The 12,918-nt window shown below is 45.0% G+C and overlaps 1 protein-coding gene across 1 annotated transcript in view; it reads right to left on the bottom strand.

Moving 5' to 3' along the window:
- Nucleotides 1-12,918, bottom strand: part of PTPN3 (protein tyrosine phosphatase, non-receptor type 3) — a 158,701-nt gene that overhangs the window by 47,341 nt on the left and 98,442 nt on the right. The window contains exons 8-12 of the mRNA XM_021706304.1: nt 9,603-9,723; nt 8,340-8,427; nt 7,000-7,088; nt 2,104-2,167; nt 132-304 (exon numbers count right to left, since the gene is read on the bottom strand). Coding sequence (XP_021561979.1) covers nt 132-304; nt 2,104-2,167; nt 7,000-7,088; nt 8,340-8,427; nt 9,603-9,723 — 535 coding nt within the window. The remainder of the gene's footprint in view (nt 1-131; nt 305-2,103; nt 2,168-6,999; nt 7,089-8,339; nt 8,428-9,602; nt 9,724-12,918) is intronic.

Here is a 12,918-nt window from a genome sequence, read left to right as displayed (position 1 = left end):
TCTTGGAGCCAGTGCTTGGGGCTCCTGACTATAGCATTCTCTCCTCTGCCCAAGGATGTCCTCTACTCAGTGGTGACAGGACGCGTTAATATCTCAGTCTAGTGTGGATATTGCCCCTAAGGCATACTCACTTTTTGGTATTCCTAGAGCCCATAGTCCAGTACTGAGACAGCACATTCTTGTCCTGAGGTAGTAGCTTCTTTGCCTGAAAGAATGTGTGGTGCTCAACGCAGGATTTCCACAAGTTTTTGCAAGATCGGTAATTTAGCATGTTGAAGGCCACGATATGTTCCCTGGATTCAGCCTGGGAGGAAAAACAGTAGAGAGATTTCATCTGCATGGATCTAGGAGAAGCAAGGTCTTGCAAGTATTTTACCCACATGGGTGAAATCAGGTAAGATGCAACACACAGCAGAAAACTGGCTTCAAAATGCCTTGGCCGCAAGCCAGTGGTACAGGAATAGTCAAGAGCAGGGTTTTTGTTAAGCGCCCTTATGAATGTGGTGATAAAGATGACCAGACTCTGCTCTATTTTTTTCTTCTGGAGCTGGGGTCTCACTCTGGTGCCCAGGCTGGAGTGCAGTGGCACCAATCCTGGCTCATCGTGGCCTCAACCTGGGCTCAGGCAATCCTCTTGCCTGTCTCCTGAGACTACAGGTATACACCACCATACTCAGCTAATTTTTTTAAACAATTCTTGTAGAGACAAAGTCTTGCTACATTGCCCAGGCTGGTCTCAAACTCCCAGGCTCAAGCAATCCTCCTGCTTTGGCCTCTCAAAGTGCTGGGATTACAGGCATGAGCCATCATGCTGGCCAGAATCTATTCTTGATCATTATCTGTGGTCCTTCATGAATGCTTTCATTTCAAATCTGTTGACATTTCTAGGTTGGACATATTTGGTGCAACCAGATAAAGACCATCTGATACATTCCTTGTAAAATTTGGCTCTGGGAACACCTCTCTCCCGAAGAAATACTCTTTTCTCTGTGAGATGACAGCAGTTTCATAACTCTTTGGGTTTTTCTCTATTTACTTTCCACAAGGCACAGAGTTAAATTCAGGGCTCACCTATAATAATGACTTTAATCATTTGCTTTACCTTCATTCTACATGAGTTTAGGTTTTTTGTTCCCATGCTAAATTGACATCTTATGAATTTTTGTGCCACCTTGCATCTTGCACCGGGGGTCAGGGGACCCCGATTCTAGTCCCAGCTCACTCTGAAATTGAGTGTTCACATTTCTAAGAATTCACTGCTAGGTTGGGCCATTTTAAGAATATACTATCTCTGAAAAATTGAGAAATGGACATAGTGACAGTAAATGACAATCATACAGCACAGTAAGATAGTGTGCAGTATCTGGAAAGAGTAGGCATCTCAGATTCATGGTGACCATTTCAAATTCCAGCTCCCTACTCGCTAGCTGTGGAAGCCTCCACTTCCTCACCTCTGTGTCCTGCTTCTCTGTGTGGACTAGCAAACTGAGTTATCAGAGTGCCATAGATTTCACTTATGAGACACACTCACAAAGCTATCGTGCAGTTTAAACACGGTACAGGAAGGAGCTGACCTTGTTGACATTCACTGCCACTTGTGGTGGGTCCTCTGCCAGCTGCTTTGACCCCTGCTCTTTCATTGAAGCTTCACAGTTCCCTGAGCAGTGGGGCATTATAGATTTCTGGAAATCAGGTAACTTGGGCTAAGGGAAGTTAAGTAACTTGTCTAGCCGGCAAGTGGAAGAGCCAAGATCTGAACCCACTGTCTCTGACTCCAAAGCAAATTAACCAGAGCAGCACAGTGGGTTATACAGAAGACCACCGCAACCTGCAGACTCTGACTCCACTGTGCCATGCTCCCTCTTCTCCACTATATATATATGGCAAATCGCCTTCAACCCCCAAAAGAACTAAGAGCTGAAGTAACTTAAAAACACAGGAAGCCAGGTGTGGTGGCCTGCACCTGTCGTCTCAGCTACTCGGGAGGCTGAGGTTGGAGAATCCCTTGAGTTCACTAATTCAAGCCCAACCTGGACAACATAGTGAGACCCTGTCTCTTAAAAAAAAAAAAAAAGAAAGAAAGTAAGTATAGACATAACTCACCTGTTTCTGTCGCTGATGTATAAAGAACTTTTTCCTTTTGAAAGAAATTTTAAGAATATTCACCCTGCAAAAAATAAAATGCAAATAAAGCACATCAGGGATCGGCTGGGTGGTAACTGCTGCCTCTCAATGCGTGTCCTCTAGTTCATGATCCTGATGACTGGCAAGGCTCTCAGCTGCCTAGAGTTCACGTCTCTGTAGAAACGATGGCAGCCCCATCACCGCAGCCAAACACCCGGGAGCTGACTGAAGCTGAGCATCACATAAGGGCCAGTGGATTATGGTGCCGCTTTCAAATAACAAGAAACATGGGCCACGCACTCTCTTTGCTATAAGCTGCTTCTGTGGCACTGCAGCTCTGTGTGAGCTGGCGTATGCATGGGGAAGACAGCTGAGAGCAGTGTGGAGCAGCGTGGAGCAGCAAAAGAGGACAGACCTGGTCCACCTCCCAGCCCTATTACTTCATAGCCACATGTCAAGCAACCTACTTCTCATTTGCATAGCCACAGAATTCATAGTCACCATGAACTGAGCATTTTTTATATACCAGACTGTGGCTGAGAGCTTTATAAACATCCCCTCAATTAAGCTTGCAACAATCTTGAAAAGAAAATATTGCAGACCCAGTTTTCAGATGAGGAAACTGAGGCACAGAGATATCACCCAAGTACTCAAGATCATTCAAGTAGAAATGCCTGGAGCCAGAACCTGAGCCTGGGTCTTACCTGACTCCAATGCCTATGCCCCTAAGCCCTACCCTATGAAGTTTTCTGAGCAGAGGTGGTAATACTGCCCTTCTCAGGGCTGCCCAGTGAGAATTCAAGCGGATTAGAAGTGTAGCATCTCTACCTTGACACAGAGTAGGCCCACAGTGCTCATTTCTTTAATTAAAATTAATTAAAGAGTTAACTTTTTCAACTCAATTTACAGTTGACCCTTGAACAACATGGGTTTGAACTGCATGGGTCTGCCCAGATGTGGAATTTTTTCCACCAAACATGTAGCTGTGAGATGTGAAACCAATATACATGGAGGGCTGACTTTCTGTATATCGAGGTTCCACCGGGCCAACTGAAGGACTTGAGTCTGCATGGATTTTGGTATACACGGTGGTCTTGGACCTAATCCCCCAAGCATACCAAGGGTGACTGTCATTCACTTATGCCAAACTTCTGTAATCCGTACAAGGTAGCTATAGTTCCCTACTGGAATCTTTACTTCTGAAATACTTTGGGGAAATGAAGGAATCCTGCTTTTCTTTAGAATTATATGATGATCTTGGCAGAGCATTCTAGAAGTGGGTGGGTACAGTGAAAGTTTAACTACTCATGTCACATTTCCTCAGTTGGATCAGCAATATACTTAGATGACATGTTAAATATTCATTAACACACACTGACATTCAACAGATGCAACTGTTTTACAAGGAACGTTTTTAGGGTGGCTGCAGGTTAATAGTCTAAGAACCAGAAGGGTGTTTGGCTCAACCCTCTTGGAGGTACTCTTTCTGCTGTGCATTACACACCACTCTGCCATCTCCCCAAAGGCAGCAGGCCTCCACGCTGCTCTCCTGTGCCAAACAGCAGATGCAGGAATCCCTGTTCTGCAGAACAGGTCGGGACAGCCAGCTCCCCTTCTGAGTTCTTAATGTGCCTTGCTTGGCTCAAGGGAGTCTGTAGACCTCTTGCTCCCCAGTTTCATACATGAAGGCCCTGTTGGACCTCCTATGGCTCAGAGGGCTCCAGCTCAGTGCTCTCCTTCCCATGCAGACCCTGGTTTCCATACCTGACAGCTCTCTCTCAGAGAAAATCTGATTATGCACAGACACAAACTCTGTCATTTTCAGGCTTGAGGCCCTATGGGGGGCTCCCTACTGCCCTTCATTCATTCATAAGGAAAAAAAAATGCACCAGGCCTGTGGCACCTGGGGGAAGTACCAGCATCTGGAGGGGCCTAACAAGGAATGATGAGCCACTGTGCTATCTGCTTAGCCTGATCCCAGAACTGAGCAGGCCAGAGAACTGAGGTTTCCTGGTTCCTCTGAGGGCCTTTTAAACAGAGTCGAAGGAAAGAAAGATGGAGAGAAGAGCCTGTTATCTGTTACACTGATTTGATTGTCAAATTGAACAGGGTTGTTACTTTTTTTGTCCTGTGTCAGGCCCTGGGGAGAGAGGGAAGGAGACGGGGCCACCGCCTTCTGGAGACTTAACATCTAATGAGGGAGACAGGTACCAAACAAAGAATGATCCATACAACAAAGTCACTGTAATTGTGACCAGTGCATGCAGGAAAGTCCAGTGTCTCATTAGAGCACCAAGACTATGCTCCTACAGCCAGTGAGAACCTGTGAGAGCCAGCCCCTGACCTTTTGCTTCCCATGCCCACGCCCTGCTCCAGCCTGATCCGCCAACCTCCCTTTGACTCTCATCTCTGGACTTACACACCCGCACTTGGGCCAAAGCCCAGCTGGTCTTCAGACCCTGGTGAACACTCACCCTACAGGCTCAAGGCCCTCCCTAAATCCTGTCCTTCATGGGCACTTGCCCATGCATCTCAATTGTCACCCTGGGGCCACCATTCACTGCTGGTCTCCCTGCTGGCCTCTGAAATTTGTACCAGAGGCAGGAGCCAGGCCCCAACAGGAGCCGACTTGATGCTGAAGGTGAGGGAGGCTTTGGCAGGTCTGTGGGTAAACCTGGGATCTGGGAAGCCCCTGGAGGTTCTGCTGAGGAAGCTCCTGGCCACAAACCTGCCTCTCCTGACCAAGTTTCCCACATCTCTCTTGAAATGACCTCATGGGACCCACATCTTCTCTATAGTGTGATGGTCCAGCGCCTGTCTATAGGGCTTTTGGGAGGATTTGACCAGATAGAGCAGGTCCCAGGTAGCTTCAGGCCTGTGGCACCTGGGGGAAGTACCAGCATCTGGAGGGGCCTAACAAGGAATGATGAGCCACTGTGCTATCTGCTTAGCCTGATCCCAGAACTGAGCAGGCCAGAGAACTGAGGTTTCCTGGTTCCTCTGAGGGCCTTTTAAACAGAGTCGAAGGAAAGAAAGATGGAGAGAAGAGCCTGTTATCTGTTACACTGATTTGATTGTCAAATTGAACAGGGTTGTTACTTTTTTTGTCTTTGTTTTGGAAAATAGGTAAAGTGGAACTTAACAGAAAAATCAGTATCAGCTGGGCAGGTCTGGAATCTCAACACTTTGGGAGGCTGAGGCAGAGGACTGCTTGAGCCCAGGAGTTTGAAACCAGACTAGGCAACAAAAATGAGACCTCATTTCTACAAAGAAAAAATCAGAAAGTTAGCTAGGCTTGGTGGTGTGCACCTGTAGTCCCAGCTACTCAGGAGGCTGAGGCAGGAGGATTGCCTGAGCCCAGGAGCTAGAGGCCTCAGTGAGTCATGATTGTGCCATAGCACTCCATCCTGGGTGACAGAGTGAGACCCTGTGTCTAAAAAATTAAAATTAAAAAAAGAAGAAAAATTGGTGTCCATAAGTGTATATCCTTTTTTCCCACAAATATAACTTTTAGCTGTTAAACAAAAATCCAGGCTCCGGAGCTAGTCTATGTGGCTGTGAATTTCAACTGCATCAATTATTAGCTGTGTGACTCTGGACAAGTCCTTATTTAACTTCTTTATACCTTAGTTTCCTCCTTTCCTCCTCTTCAAAACTGGGGGTAATAATGGTGTCTATTTCAGGTTTAAGTGAGATAAATAAAATGTGTAGTAACATGACTTGGACACAGTAAGGACTCAATAACAATTATTGCTATTTTTATTCCCTCTATAATTTCATTTAAGTTATATTTAGGCTTTTTTCTGTTATAAATAATGCTGTGATGAACATCTTTGTATCTCAGTTACTGAAGTTCTGTGCTCTCAAAGTTGAACAGCAGATTTAGATGCCAAGGGTCAAACTCTATGTCATCTACCCAGCGCCCAATCTTCTCTTATCTCTTTTCCCTAGCTTCCTTCCTTGCTGTCACTGTTTTTGCCAAAGTCCATGTTTTTTACATTTTTTTCCCCCTTTTGCTTCTGCATCTCCTACCACCAGTAGCACTCACCCTCTACCGGGCAAATTTGTTCCACCTTCATTCTACACACCATCACATGACCATTTATGTAGATGGTATGATTTTAGTATTGTTTCTCTGAAGAAAGTGCCCTAAGGGGGGAGGGGGATGGGATTAACAGTAGCAAATATCTGTCGGAGGATGGGAAAACACCTCTTATCAACAGGGTGCCTGAATGAAACGTAATTGTACACCTAACCCTTAACTGTACCCCACAAAACCATAATAAAAAATACTGATTAATAAAAAAAAAAAAAAAAAAGAAAAAAAGCAAGTGCCCCGTTGCCTGGTACATCAAACTCAAACTTCTCTCCAAAATTCAGCTCAACTCACAAATGACACGTGACGGGCCAGCCTATAAAAGTTCTCTCTTCCACCAGGCCACAAGCTCACAGGGCAAGTATTCAGTTGCACATGTTTTGGGTGCTTAGTGTCTGGAACAGAACTGGACACTTGGCAAGAGGTCAATTAATAACCAAGGAACTGAAAACACAGAAAGCTCTTCTCTGAATCCTGGCCAATGTAACACCTGGGAAGAATTCCTTAACTCAAAGATCTGCCTTGTGCCATCTTGTCCACCATGTTTCCACAGAGTATCCCATACCATACAGTGACTAAAGGGAAGAAGATGCTAATGAAAGCCAAACTCTTATTTTCCCAAATACTAAATCTGGATCAAATTCAGAGGTCAGAGATTAAAATTTAGGGGAAAATCTCTACTTGTTCTTTAGAAACAAAAGTTTAAAATTAGAGGTAACTTTTGTTCAGTATATTTTTAAAGCATGATTCAGAAAATAATTAGAACTGTGTGCACTTACCAAGGATAGAAACTTGTGCAAATGTATTTTCGGTACACAGCAATGCCCGCGGAAGCAATTCCGATCATCAGGTCTAAATTGTGGAGATCCTGTAAAAAAGAAGACCTCAGATTCACAGTGTGTCACAGTCACACTTATGCCCTCTGGTAACTTTAAAGCACCCACACTTTCATAAATAGCAATACATCAGCTCCAAAGGGGAAAATGCTACTGAAAACAGGCAAAACTCCCTATTTAGCAGATACTTTAAGTCTGAGTACTTCACTCCAAATTCTTCTAAAGTGAACACACACCTGTCGGTAGGACCCAAGGTCCTGGTTTAGAAAGTTACCAGGTAAGCCCACACATTCTGCAGGATCGTTTAAATGAACATTCAGTTTTAAATTTTCAACAATCTGCATTAAATAGCCATACTAAAATAAAAAGGGGCATACCCCTTTGCACAGCCTTTTACACATCTCAATTCCCATTACTGAAAAGGCTTTAGCTATTATAAAATGACGATGAAAATTTAGACACACAGAACTGCTGACTAAATCCAACTAAGAAATAAATGTTGGCCAGGTGAGTCGGCTCAAGCTTGTAATCTCAGCACTTTGGGAGGCTGAGGCAAGAGGATTGCCTGAGCCCAGGGGTTCAAGACCAGCCTGGGCAACTTGGTGAGATCTTGTCTCTACAATTAAAAAAAAAAAAAGCCAGATGTGGTAGTGTGTGCTTGTATTTTCAGTTACTTGGAAGGCTGAGGTGGAAGGATTGCCTGTGCCCAGTAAGTTGAGGCTGGGGTAGCCGTGAGCGTGCCACTGTACTCCAGCCTGAGCGACAAAAGCAAAATGAAAAAAAACAAACATGAAAAAAAGTCATCGAATAAACGACCAAAAAAATTCAATATTATGTAATAAACCTTCCAAATAGCTTTTAAAAGGTCTTATTTGTTACAACGAAAAAGAGTTTCATCAAAGAAGTTTTCAAGACCCTCAGAGATTAAGATTAAAAAACCACTTTTGGCCAGACTCCTCAGTGACTCAGCTTGTAATTTCAGCACTTTAGGAGGCCAAGACGATTGAATTGCCTGAGCCGGCTAGTTTGAGACCAGCCCAGGCAACTTGGTGAGACCTCGTTTCTACAATAAATCAAAAATGAGCCGGGCGTGGTAGTGTGCGCCTGTAGTTCCGGTTACTTGGAAGGCTGAGGCAGAAGGACTGCCGGATCCCAACAGGTTGACACTGGGGTGGCCATGAGTGTGCCACTGCACTCCAGCAGCCTGGGCAACAGAGTGAGACTCCAACTCCAAAAAAAAAAAAAAAATCACTTTTGAGCCCAAACATGACAAGGACACATACCCTGCCACCGTGTAGCTCTACTCCGTAGAAGTCGAGGGTTCGTGCAATGTTGATGTAGCAGGATTCTGCTTCTGATTGTTTCAGCCCACTGTAGAAGAAAGAGAAGAAGCAGAGTTCACCCTGGAAATGCAATATCATTCCATTTTTTAAAAGGAAAAAAAAAATTGACAACATGTAATAACATCTCTATATAAGGTTTCAATGCCTTATGTTATCAATCTTTAACAATTTAACCCTAAACTCTACTAAACCAGATCTTCCTTCTTGCCCACTAAATGTGACTTCCTGCAGCTCTCTGTCCTTTTTCAATTCAATAATACGTCCTCTTTGGGAGGCTCTCAATCTGTGGGTGGGGAAGACTGTTACCTTTCCAAACTGCTGCCCTACTTATCGCAAGTCACTTAATTAAAAGGGAATCTTAGGTCTTTCTGCCTTGATCTATTCTTTTGGCAATGGCCTTAAACTTCTGAACGCCACCTGCCTTGTACTATATTAGGAAATCAGCTTCTGCCCGGGGGAGTAAATCTGGGAGAGAGGTCTGGCAGAGCCTTCTTAGAGGGTATGCCGGTTGCCTGGCCTTTTGTTTTTATGGCTTTCCCAAGAAGCAAGAAGTCCCTTGAGAGCTGGCCTTCTCGGTCAGGGTGGCCCTTATTTGACCTGGACTGAACAGCTGCCACTGTAACATTAAGTGAAATGAGGAGAGGAAATAGGAGCCAGAATTGGGCATATCTGCGGGAGCCAAGACTCGTCCCAAGGCAGCCACTGAAGAAGAGTGTTGCTCTGTACTTGGGAGTAAGACTCATTTATCATAAACTGAAACCACGAACCCAGGGAGGGCTTGAGTTCACCCAGCTGTCTGGCATTTTATGTCGGTCTGTCTGTCTGTTTAACAATATCTGAAGGAATAGCCTGTTTTATTAAACATGGTAAACTGCTAAAAGGTTTACCTGGGAGGGTCAATTTGAAAGGGAATCAGATTTCAAGATGGGCATTTCCTTCAGGAATTAACCAATTTCAATGACATCCTGAAAAGGACACAGCAGTCCTCACCCTAAGCTTTCAATGGATTTTGCACCTTACAGAAATGCTTGCGATGCCAAATATATCTGCCACCATAACAGCTCAGAGGTTCAAAAACCCCCGACATCTTGAAAAGAGGATTCATGAACAAAAGAAAGAAGTCATGTCAAATACAGAGGAATATGATGTCTGAAAATACCCGACCTGAGTTCTCAAAGTAGGCCACCCTGACCCCCGCCTCACCTGTGCTGCTCATGCAGAGATTCCACCTTTGTTAAGAAGTCGTCGTTTTGATCTGGTATAAACTGACTATCAGAAAGATAGCCTGGATGATGCATGCTAGAATCATAGTCTCCAAAATGAGCTACAGGAGAGAAGAAGGGGAAAAATCATAATTAGTTTGGCTTTTTCAATATGGTCTGTATTTATAAGCATCTCTGGCATCGCAAGAAAAACATTATTTTAAAAGACTCTTTTGGTAAGTTCTGCCTCACATGAACCAGGGCTTCTCGTCAGCTTTAGATTCCACACTTCTCTAAACCCTCACTACGAACTTAGCACTGTCATGAGGATCCAGCTGAATTCTCACTCTCCCGAGGGCACACAGGAAGGAAACTGGGGATACGGTGTTCGACCCTAGGTCCTTCCTATTTTAACCCCATATTTCTTCCATACTCTGTGGTCAGCACAGCAGTGTGTGCTTATGTTCCTGGATAAAGAAAGCTCACTGGGAAAAACGCCACCTCTATAGGCCAGGCACTGTGCACGCTCTCTCTGTGACACAACCCAAGATTATTTTGAACACTGGACCAAGCTGCTCTAAAAACTGGGCATAGGCAAAAGGGAGGTCATGCCAACCTGACCTCTCTGCATCCTGACCCACCCCCTGGGATCTGGGGAGGGGTGGAAGAAAGGGACCCAGGTATACTCAGAAGTCACAGGATGGGGGGTGGGGCTGAGAGGTCAGGGTCCAGGAAAGGCCAGTGGCCAAGTTCCTAGGGAGAAGGACACATTCTAAGGAGAGTTAGAAGATAGAAGACAGATACTGGGGCTGTCAGGGGAATCACATTAGAAAGCTGCAGCTGGAGAAGGAAGAGGAAAGGAGGCCTTATAAGGGACTTTCACACTGGCTCCTAGCCCAAATGGTACCGCTTCCTCAAGGTCCTTGACTGCTGTCTGCCAACATGATGCCTGTGATATGATGAGGATTCTTGAGAGTTGTGTAGTGATCAGTCTATACAAGTGTACATGGCTGCCCCGAGGACTCAAACCATTTGGGTGTCTGGACTCTTGAGAAAACTGGGAAAAAGGAACTCTGGGGGAGGGGCCGAGGATCAGGCTTGCGGGATGTGAGAACACAACTTCCCTTTTTAAAGACTCAGATCTTCCAATTCCTATAAAAACAAGAGTGAGAAGACAATCTCTAGCTCTGATCTTGCATTCTATTTTCTCGACAAACAAAACTAAAAATGCTTTAAGTTCATCTTTTTCTTAAAAATATTGCCCCTGAAGCTTCCAAATGTTTTAATTAATTTCTTCCGCAGCTGGTTTCCATGCCAGGAGGTTTCTGAGGACACGTAAGATTGCTGTGGGAGTGCCAATTCAGCACAGAAGATTTTTATATCAAAACCACTCCTTCTCCGTTATAAGGACAGTGTTTGGGAAAGCAGTGCTGATGCTTCATGGCCAACCTCAAAAGGAAAGTAGGTGAGTTCACTTAGGTGAATTTCATCACAAAGTCAAAAGGGCAAGACTGGGTGGCTTGCCTGTATCCCAGCACTTTGGAAGGCTGAGGCGTGAAGACTGCTTGAGCCCAGTAGTTCGAGACCAGCCTGAGCAACATATCAAGATCCGGCCTCTACAAAAAATTAAAAACTTAGTCAGCCGTGGTAGTATGTAGTCTCAGCTACTCAGGAAGCTGAGGCAGAAGGATCGCCCGAGCCCAGGTGGTCAACACTACAGTGAGCTGTGATCATCGTGATCATGCCACTGCACTCCAGCCTGGGTGACAAAGTGAGACCCCGATTCAAAAGGGGTGGGGGCAGATGCAAGGGTCATCTGTCTCTTTACTTCTACTCCCCCTCACTCCCCCTCAACTGCCCTCATACCACAAAGGCAGCTTTTTGAGATCTGCACCATCCATAATGAAGGGATCTGTTTCCTCCTTACACTGTGCCTGAAGGTCTGGGAGTGGGTCACACTCACCTTTAGGGCCCAGCCCTAGGCACAGCAAATAGTAGGTGCTCAGGGACTTGGATGCTACAGAGGCTAATGCAAAATTCAATTCAAGAAGGAAAAAAGGGTAGAAAGCCAGGTAACTTGTGTATGCAGACTTGGTGAAGATTACACTACAGGCCGGTAAGGTCAGTCAAACATAGCCAAGTTGTGGATGGAAATGCTGAGGTTGTACGATGCAAGCACAGGCAAGTTTGCGCAGATTGAGTTTACAATAATGTATTTACAGGAAATCATTTAGATGCCCTCACACAGGGTGTCCAACAAGGAAAGTGCTGGAAAGCATTAGAATCACTCATTCAAACTCCTTATGTTAAAGGGGAGGAAACAGAGGCCCAGAGAGGAGAGAGAAAGGACTTACCCCTGTGACAGAACTCAGGTGATCTGAGCCCTAGGCAGGGCCCCTACTACCCTTCCACCAACCTGCCCGCCAGCCCTGCTGGTCATTTGCTGATGACAGTTATTATGTTCCCAAAGGCCAACCTAATGATACAAACGACTTTCCTGAGTCTCAAAGCAGAATCCTATGAAATTTTAGCATTGGTTTCTGTTGGTTTCATTAGCTCCCAGAGAGCCTCCAGATCTTGATGCGGTTAGCCATCATGTTAGCTAACAGTCCCAACCCTGGTGCTATTCTGCAAACCTGAACAGCAAAGTTCTCTCTTCTGTCAGGTCACTGACAAACGTTTTGAACCGCAAACACCACCAATGCACCTTCCTGGTTAGTGGTTTTCCCTTGAAATCTTAAGCAGCTACTCTGTGCAAAGCTCTGGGCTAACCACTAGGGGGAAACAGAGTCAAACAGTCACACACAAACACTTGAACACTGGGCGGTTTCCACATTGACTTCAGTGAAGTCATCCTACCTCATGTTCAAGATAACCCAGTCATACGTAATGCTTTTATCCTCATTAAACAGACAAGGAAACTGAGACCCGAAGAAGGGACCTGCCACTGGCGCTCAGCGGCTAATTTGGAGCCTAGACTCTGACCACAGTCTCTACTCTTATCTACTTACTATACTATAATCTCCAAACTCCCAGGAGATACATTTCCCTATTTGTGTAGAAGTAACACATGCAAAAGCTCATTATAGTAGAAAGACAAGGGACTACATGCTTATGTGGGAACTACTTTGTTTTTTAAGTCCCATGTTTTTTTCTGGCTGATAATATTTCATGTTTTGCAGCAAAAGGAGAAAATGCCCAATATATGGCGTTTCAAGCTGCCAAGCTGTTCTACAGAGACGTCTTTTATTTGCTATTCATCCAACTTCAACTTGATCTTAGAGGCTCTTCTCAGGGGTCATTCCTGGATGTTTTTC

The sequence above is a fragment of the Carlito syrichta genome, unplaced genomic scaffold (assembly GCF_000164805.1).
Source record: "Carlito syrichta isolate Samal-C Ts95f unplaced genomic scaffold, Tarsius_syrichta-2.0.1 Scaffold315407, whole genome shotgun sequence".
NCBI lineage: Eukaryota > Metazoa > Chordata > Mammalia > Primates > Tarsiidae > Carlito > Carlito syrichta.
The sequence above is the reverse complement of the archived record's forward strand: the minus strand, read 5'-3'. Positions and strand labels throughout refer to the sequence as shown.